Below are 8,222 nucleotides of genomic sequence, written 5' to 3'. Positions count from 1 at the left end.
AATAACGCTTAATCTATCTTGACACCTTTGAAATTTTTAGAAAGAACAGTTTGAGCCGGGTTATATCAGTTCCAGTACCAACAACCGCTTTTTCAGTGCAAAAAATCAATTTACAAAAACGATTTTCTCGACTTCTAGGAGGTTCCAGAACATACTTGTTTTATGGTATACTCAAAATTAAAAAAATTTGTCATCTTTCGGGCATTTTCTAAAAAAATATTTTTTATTCGGATTTTTCCACAATTTTCCAGATTTATCAAAAATCGAAAAAAAAAATTGAGAACATGTACGAAATATGAAATTTAATTGAAATCTAAGTTTATCACAACAAATTATATGTTCTAAAACGTCCTAGTAGTTGAGGAAATAGCCTTTGAAAACCAATATTTTTGCACCGAAAATACGATTTTCAGTACTGAAACTGATATAACTCGGCTGAAATTGGCGAGCGGATTCTAAAATTTTGAGATGTGTGCAGATAGCCTATTGTTAACCTATCCCGAATTCCCATCAAAATCTGGGTATACGAGGTGTTGAGGATCTCTTGTAAAATTTAAAGCGTTCTCATATTTAAAAAAAAAATCAGTTATTGACTGGGAAAACTCAAACGAATTGAAAAAATCTCCTGAATCAAGCAGCAGACATTTCGTTGTCTGAAACTTTTATTTGATGGTTCGTTGTTAGAAAAGGTTTCAAAAGAGAAATCAGCGAACCAATATTTGCTTTTACAACCTTTGAACCTTCAAAGCTTTTCTCTTGTTTAATAGTCATAACCGTGAGATTCAAAGTGTGGCATAACGAGGAAGTAATCATCATATAAAAATCGGCTTCTGAGACTTCAGAAAGCGAAAACTATTAGGTTGGCGGGAAAGTCTTTGTCACTTTTTCAATAGTTTATTTCTCAAAGAAAAAATAACCGAATAATTAATTATATTGTCCATCATTATCAACAACATGTCTCCAACGTTCCCTCAATTTATGGATTCCATTGCGGTAGAATCCAGCCGGGCGTGAGGCAAAGTATTGTTTGAGTGCCGCTTCGACCGCTCCACGGGAATTGAAGCTTCTTCCTTCGAAGGCACGTGTCATATCGCCAAATAACCAATAGTCGGAAGGAGCAAGATCAGGAGAATACGGGGGGTGAGGGAGAACATTCCATCCATATCCCATCAGCTCCTGCTTCACTTGTTTCGAAACATGTGGGCGAGCGTTATCATGTTGATAGTACACTTTCTTGTCTTTCAGGGCCGAACGGTCGACTGCTTTCTTGAGGTTTCGTAGTTGAGTAGTGTAGAGGTCTCCAGTTATTGTTTTGCCCTCGGGCAGAAGTTCCCAGTAGATGGGGCCGTCCACTCCCCACCACACAGAGAGCATAACTTTTTTCGGATGAAGGTCGGGTTTTGGGACATCCTGTGGGCTCTCTCCTTCTCCAACCCACTGGGATTTCCTGTGGTGATTATCGTAGAAGACCCACTTCTCATCTCCGGTTATTAGCCGGTCCAGCCATCGATCGCCCGCGTGGAGAGTGAGAAGAGTAATCGAATCGTCGACTCGGCGGTCAAGGTTGGCTTGAGTCAGGTGATGAGGTATGAATCGACCAAAAAGTTTTCTCATTCCAAGAGACTTCAAACCTTCAAGGACTGTGCTATGGTGAACTCCGAATGTGACAGCTAGTTCACGGCTAGATTGAAATGGATCCGATTGCAATGCGTGCTTCAGCTTGTCCAAATCCAACTCACGGGGTCTCCCAGAGCGATCCTTTTCATCGAGCGAGAAGTCATCTTTTTCGAAACGATGGAACCAATTGCGAATAGTATTGTAGTGAGGGGCATGTGTGTTGTACACATTCTTCAAGAAAGTTTCCGAATCCTTCATCGTGGTGTGAGATAGGAAGAGGTAAATCAAAACATGTCTGATGTGAATAGCAGTGGGAACAAACATATCGTTTCAATTACAGATGAGGAGCAGGGAAGGAGATGGGGACTTGTTTATATGGAAGGTTCTTATCACCTTGTTATTCACTAGAGTCGATATCATACACAGCCTCCATATACGAGAACAGTGATTAAACAAACAGAGTGACAAAGACTTTCCCGCCAACCTAATATGAAACGTTCCTTTTCCGTTCTACTCGTATTATGTCTTGCTACAATCGTCATCTCTCACAGAAAGGATAATGATGAGGTGAAAAAGATTGTAAAAGTTATTGAGTTTGATGACGATGTGGTGGAAGGAAGAAGTTCAATTGGAAGAAAAGGAAACAAGAAGTTTGGTTCTTCATCTTCTTCATCATCCTGGTCATCCGAGGAATATCCTAGACGTGGAAACAGAAGACCATTCCCACGTCGACGTCCTCAGAGACCCACTGAAACCAAGGGAAAATGTGATGATGGATGGAGTTCAAGAGACCTAATGGGGTTTGGTGTATTTTGATACTTTCAAACTCTAGCAGACGTTCAATTTTCTAATTTTCAAGGATGGTTTTTCGGGAGTAACCAATGGATGGTTCTCTCAAAATACTTGCACTGGCATGGGAGCAGTTCTCACTGGATTCCAAAACGAAAACGAGCGTATGAAAGTTGCAGAAGTGGCGCTGAACAAACTGACAGTACTAGGACAGACTGTAGGAGGACTCTGGGTTGGAGCAACTAATCTTCCGGGATGCAGATCTCCTAGCTGTGGACCGTATAACACTTTCCAATGGACCGATGGAGATACAACAGGATTTGAAGGCATCAAATGGGGTGTCGGTGAACCGGATAACAATAATTGGCCGTGAGTGTGTCCCTGTTATTTCTAAAATGAACTAATTTTTCTAACAGAGGATACACGGCTTGCATTCAACAGTTCTTCGTTGCTCCGAACAATGTCGGTCAAAATGGAGTGGAGGAAAAGGAATCAACTGCGACGATTAGACTTGAGGAAAACGAGCCATCGGCGCCATAGTTTCTACAACGATTATTAGGTAAGAATTAATCTTAATATTTCAGACAAATATTTCAGAGAAAACCGAACTTAAAAATGGAATTATTTGACTAATGACGATATTTTTTGATGTTTCGGAAGATTCTAAAGGAGAACGAAAACTGTCGAGCGAACACGAAAATTTCGAAATTACAAAAAAATATGGAATATCTCTGCAATGACGAAACTACGGAAACACGATTTTTATACGAATTTTTTCGGATTCTTGCGGAATTTTTGAACAGAATTTTTTGGAACTTAATTGAAGCCAGCGACTTAGAACAAATTTTTTAAATGAAAAGTGGCTTGAATAACAAGGAGGAGCGAAAAAATTATACAGGTAAGCATTTTTTTTAAAGTTTTACTGATTTCTTACTCATCGCATTATTTTTTCTTTGTCAAAGAAATTTTCCGGAAAAAATGCCGGATAGTTATCTGACTCTGATTACCGTAGAAGCTGTAACATAACGCTATCTGTAATAGTACCGTCCCTCTAACTTTTAGGGCAATCTGAAAATTCGCACCATTTTCTTGTTTTTCTACCATGATAATCAAGCACAAAACCAAATTTCGTTACCTTGCATACCTCCAAAGTACCCCTCCGAACAACAGAATACCATGACGTTACATTACAGGTTTTACGGTGAACCTGCCTACTGTACCCAATTTTTTATTTTGAATATGTTTTCACTTTCTATTGGACTATCTGACAAGTGAATATTCGCAGTGATGTTTATGCTGATTCGATTCAAAATGCAGTTTACTACGATGGAATGTCTAAAAAGCGACAATAGATGCACTTTTTGGTCATCTAACACATTTTTAAATTTTATTTTTTTTGTTAACTTTACTTTTTTTGTATTATCACTTGATTCAATAAAGATCTCATTTTAAATGTGTCGTTTTTAAATACGAGTCAATAGAAAGGAAGAGAACGAACGCCCGCGTGGTAGCCGCTTGCGTCACCTTTCTGCAGCATTTCTGTCGACATAAAGAAGTCGGCAGAACTGCCGCAGAAAGTCGGTGGAGCTACTGCAGAAAATCGTCGAGAATCCCCAAGTGCGGTCAGTATCTTTAGGACCCCCCCCTCGATTTTGGCGGTTCCAGAAGAACGGTTAGAGATATCTAAATTCTGTGCACGTCATTCAATTCAGAATCAAAAGAAACGTCGGAGGACAAATGTTCGTGATTCTACCACTTTTCTTATAAGAGTACCACCAAAAATACCTATTTCTGGCCAGTCAATATCTTTAGGACCCCCTGGAGATTTCGAAATCTTGGTCATTTTTTGTTGAATTTTCGCTTAAAAACTGAAAATAATTTTCAGTTTCGTGTTTTTGGTACATTTTTATAAGTATCTCAAAGAATTTTCATAATTTGTCGACTTTCCAAATTATCCTCTTTTCGAATTTTTCCTATTTTTGCGTAGTTTTGTAAAAGTGACCCAATTTGTCAGAAATTCAAACTATTCGAAGAGAACGGTCATGGAACATACAGAATTTGGTGTTGAGAAGCTAATTTAAATACTGGGAGAGCAGTCAGGGTATTGATTGTGTACATACACTATGATGTTCTAGATATTGGGTCACTTTCCTAAAAATAGGAAAAAAATTCGAAATTTGCAGGGGTCCTAAAAATATTGACTGGCCAGAAATAGGTATTTTTGGTGGCACTCTTATACGGAAAGTGGTAGAATCATGAAAATTTGTCCTATGAAGTTTCATGTTATCTTGATTCGATTGGCGTTCACCGAATTTCGCTATCTCTTACCGTTCTCCTGGAACCGCCAAAATCGAGGGGGGTCCTAAAGATATTGACCGCACTGTATATTTATTTCTCCATTTTTCAAAAGTCGACATAGTGACACGGGGACCAACATAAACGTATAGCGTTTTATATATAAGGTAGATCTAAAATATCATAATTGGTTTCACCTTTTTCCATTCAATCAAGTGTTCAAGGCACTATACGATAAAAATGAAAACATCCTAGGAATAAAAAAAGCGTATTCTTGTTTGTGTCTTCATTGCTATCACTTAAACAATTTTTGATTGAGAAGATGTGACAATTGTTGACAGGAAAACGACGTCAGAATCAAAGGAATGAAAAGATAGAATTGAATCACACCGGATATCTTAACACTGTGAAAAATTCAGCAAAAGTTGTTATATATAGCGATTCTTATTACCACTTATCATCCCACACATCTCATATTTGTGATTTCGTGATCATCCGCGACCCAGATACGCCAAACACCAGCAGCGGGTCCAGATTCTTCACAGTATGCAAGCGTTTGTGCACCGTATGGGTTTCCTTCAGACGGAATACTCCCATCTATGAGAAATTCTCTAGTAGTTCCGGAGGGACATGTCAAATCAGTCCTGAAATTTGATATTAACTAACTTTAACTGAAAATTTGATTACCAGCAGTCCGTGGAAGTGGCGAAACCGATAGCTGGAGGATTGCCAAGTGTATAAGTTACAGGAACATCATCAGCGGGTACACACCATCCACCATAGGAGCCATCGTCACCAACACACGAGGAATCGTAGATTTTTGAACACACTTTGCAAGCTGTAAAGACATATTTGTTTTTAGCTGTTTTATGGTGAAAAAATAACAGCTAACTTTGAATGATAAACAGCTAACTCTGAATGAGTACAATAGAGTTTGTTGGATGAGACCGAAAAATGTTTGAATCTACTAAACAAAGATAGAGATCCAATCAATTCTGAATGAAAAATAAGATACAGTTGGATTGCATTTTATTATTTTCAAAAAACTATAGAAACTCACTTCAGTTCAATTTTCAGTTTTGAAGAAATTGAAAACTCACGAAATGGGTCCACATTTTGTGTGGGTATACAACTGGAAGAAATTTCAAATTTCAGAAGAAACACAGTAAGGAAAGTTTTGTACATGACTAAAACACAGAAAATATCGTGTATCAATATGTTTATTGGCCGCACTCTATTCCATGATAAGGATTATATGATAGCCAGTTTTCTGTGTATTCTGATGATTGAGATATTCAGGTGAATACAAATCAGATTTATAGGAAAATTATACAGTGTCAGAAAATTATACAGTGTCAGAAAATGTATTGTCATTTTGGCCCAAATTATCCTGGGTAATGAAAGAGATATTGAAAACCTGTCAGCTAAAGAGTTAAAATTATAAAAATTCGAAAATAGAGTGAAAATAAAAACGACTCAAAAATCTGGAAAAGTTGTTAAAAATTTGTGAAGAATGGCTTTTTTGTGTTCAAGGCGATTATCAGTCGAACTTGTAAAAATTTTATTGTTTTTAGAACCAGAGAAAATGAATGAAAATTGAATCTATTGTGGTTTCTTTCCACATGCGTACAATCTGGTCTTAGGATGTTCTGGACTCTCACACTTGTACTTATCCAATTCTCCGTGTTGGAATTTGCTTTTCATTTCTTTCTCCTCATCTGTGCTTGGAACAAAAGTTGGGCTCATGATAATTTGCTGAAGGCAAGCGTGATTTCCTCTGTAACACTAAATATTAAATTTTTCAGTTTTTCAGTGACTCACGGATAGATCTCATCATCCGGTTCATTCTTTCCGAATACAAAGCCACCAGTTCCCGACGTTGATCCATCGCTCCATTCAAAAGTATCGTGTATTCCGCAACTCTCTGACTTACACGCGGCTCGAGTCTTGGCACCAAGCCAAACTGCACCCATCTCAATGCCGATCTCTCCCAACTGGTGAAGAGCCTCGTTAGCGATTTGCTTACGCTCGTCATCATTCGTGAGTCCGGTAAGTGTCGCCTGGAATTGTTTGCAGACTTTTTCAGCCTCCGGTTGAGTGAGCTGATGGTTATTGGCACCTTTGTTTCCGACCTAGAAAATTATTAATTTTGATTGCAGAGGAGGACCACAAGGGGCTCTTACCAAGACACACCAAGGTGAATGAATTCTCTGGAAAGTGAGCCAACCTTCATCACATTTTGGTTCTGGTTTTTTAGTTGTGGTAGTGGTGGTGGTGGTAGTAGTAGTTTTTGTAGTTGTGGTTGGTGGTGGAGCAGGCAGTGTAGTTTTGACTTCCTCGTTATCAGTGTCAAATGCTGGAGGGACCTCTTCTGAAGACGAGGATGACGAAGAAGAAGACGAGGACGCTGCCGGTGGTGTGGTCACTTTTTTAGGTCCATGGAAGTTGTTTCCTCCTCCAACATGGATAATTTTAACGATCTTCTTTGGCCTCTTTCCAGTGAATTTGCCATGTCTATGATGACGATGTCTGTGAGCAGATGCTAAAGACACTAGGGCAAGGAATAGGATCAGGAGGCAAAGTAACTTCATACTGAAGATCCGAAGTGAAGGTGGGAGAAGAATGATGGGGTTTTAAAGGAGAGGAGAGATTTTAGTGTTGAGAAACTTCCGGGAAGTTGAGGGTTGGATTGTTTATGGGTGGAAAAAATTGGGAAAAGAGCAAAGCTCGAAAGATCACAAAACTAGAAAAAAACGGGTTTCAAAATGAAGATCCTTTGCATTTGTAGAGGTCTTTTGGAGATGAGAGATCCGTCAATCAAAGCAATCATCCTTAAAAAAATGGACTCAAATTTCAAACTCGGCAGTATTTTAGAAGTCCCATTGGAAAGAAAATATACAAGATCGGTTTTTTGAGATAGAGCCAAAACGAAAACGGCTTAAGAAAAAGGACAGAAACTCAAGCTTCACTTATTTTCAACGATAGAAATGCTGTACTTCCTCTATCATTATCAGCGCTGATTGTGAGACTCACATCTTGAATTCAATTATCTCTGTTACTGTAATAGATACGAAACATTCGTTTACTGATTAAATGTTGATAATATTGTGACAATCATTTTATCAATGGACCATACCGTAAAAATACCAGGTTATACGGTAGTTCGAGTTATCACACTTGCGGTCGAAAACTGGTGTCTCTTAAATAAGCTTATCAGCATGTTCATCAAAGCTCAGAAAAATATTGTTAATTTCAGGACAATTTGAAAAGTTTTGAGATTCCATGGAGTTTCAAACCAACGGGGTCGAAAATCGCGCCCCAGTTAACTTTTAGGCCAGGCGAAATTTAATAATGTAAACAGTGACGAGGATTTGACCTATATATTTTTAATCAACGAATTTGCAACTTGCGATTTTTTCGCCCAACGTTTAAAAGTTTGATCCTCAGCCACCGAAAAATTTACACGTTGCGCAGTGATTTTTCACGTTCGCTGGGGCGCGTTTTCCGACCAGGATGTTTGA

At 38.5% G+C, this 8,222-nt stretch overlaps 4 protein-coding genes across 4 annotated transcripts; 1 reads left to right on the top strand and 3 right to left on the bottom strand.

Moving 5' to 3' along the window:
• Positions 1–630: 630 nt before the first annotated feature.
• Positions 631–816, bottom strand: CBG27255 (the record flags this gene model as incomplete). Its single annotated transcript, XM_045238245.1, has 1 exon — positions 631–816. The coding sequence occupies one exon, from the start codon at positions 814–816 to the stop codon at positions 631–633; it is 186 nt and encodes a 61-aa protein (XP_045098363.1).
• A 1,290-nt stretch (positions 817–2,106) lies between these two features.
• CBG04899 lies at positions 2,107–2,779 on the top strand (the record flags this gene model as incomplete). Its single annotated transcript, XM_002638018.2, has 2 exons — positions 2,107–2,424; positions 2,477–2,779. 2 exons carry the CDS (start codon positions 2,107–2,109, stop codon positions 2,777–2,779), a joined length of 621 nt encoding a protein of 206 aa, XP_002638064.2.
• A 2,379-nt stretch (positions 2,780–5,158) lies between these two features.
• CBG04898 lies at positions 5,159–5,886 on the bottom strand (the record flags this gene model as incomplete). The annotated part of the gene is made up of 3 exons (XM_002638017.1): positions 5,159–5,345; positions 5,389–5,539; positions 5,802–5,886. The coding sequence occupies 3 exons, from the start codon at positions 5,884–5,886 to the stop codon at positions 5,159–5,161; spliced, it is 423 nt and encodes a 140-aa protein (XP_002638063.1).
• A 417-nt stretch (positions 5,887–6,303) lies between these two features.
• Cbr-clec-232 lies at positions 6,304–7,292 on the bottom strand (the record flags this gene model as incomplete). The annotated part of the gene is made up of 3 exons (XM_002638016.1): positions 6,304–6,478; positions 6,523–6,833; positions 6,885–7,292. The coding sequence occupies 3 exons, from the start codon at positions 7,290–7,292 to the stop codon at positions 6,304–6,306; spliced, it is 894 nt and encodes a 297-aa protein (XP_002638062.1).
• Positions 7,293–8,222: the final 930 nt, after the last annotated feature.

Source organism: Caenorhabditis briggsae, assembly GCF_000004555.2.
Source record: "Caenorhabditis briggsae complete genome, chrV, whole genome shotgun sequence".
Classification (NCBI taxonomy): domain Eukaryota; kingdom Metazoa; phylum Nematoda; class Chromadorea; order Rhabditida; family Rhabditidae; genus Caenorhabditis; species Caenorhabditis briggsae.
Note: the sequence above shows the minus strand (reverse complement) of the source record. Positions and strands in the feature narration are given on the sequence as shown.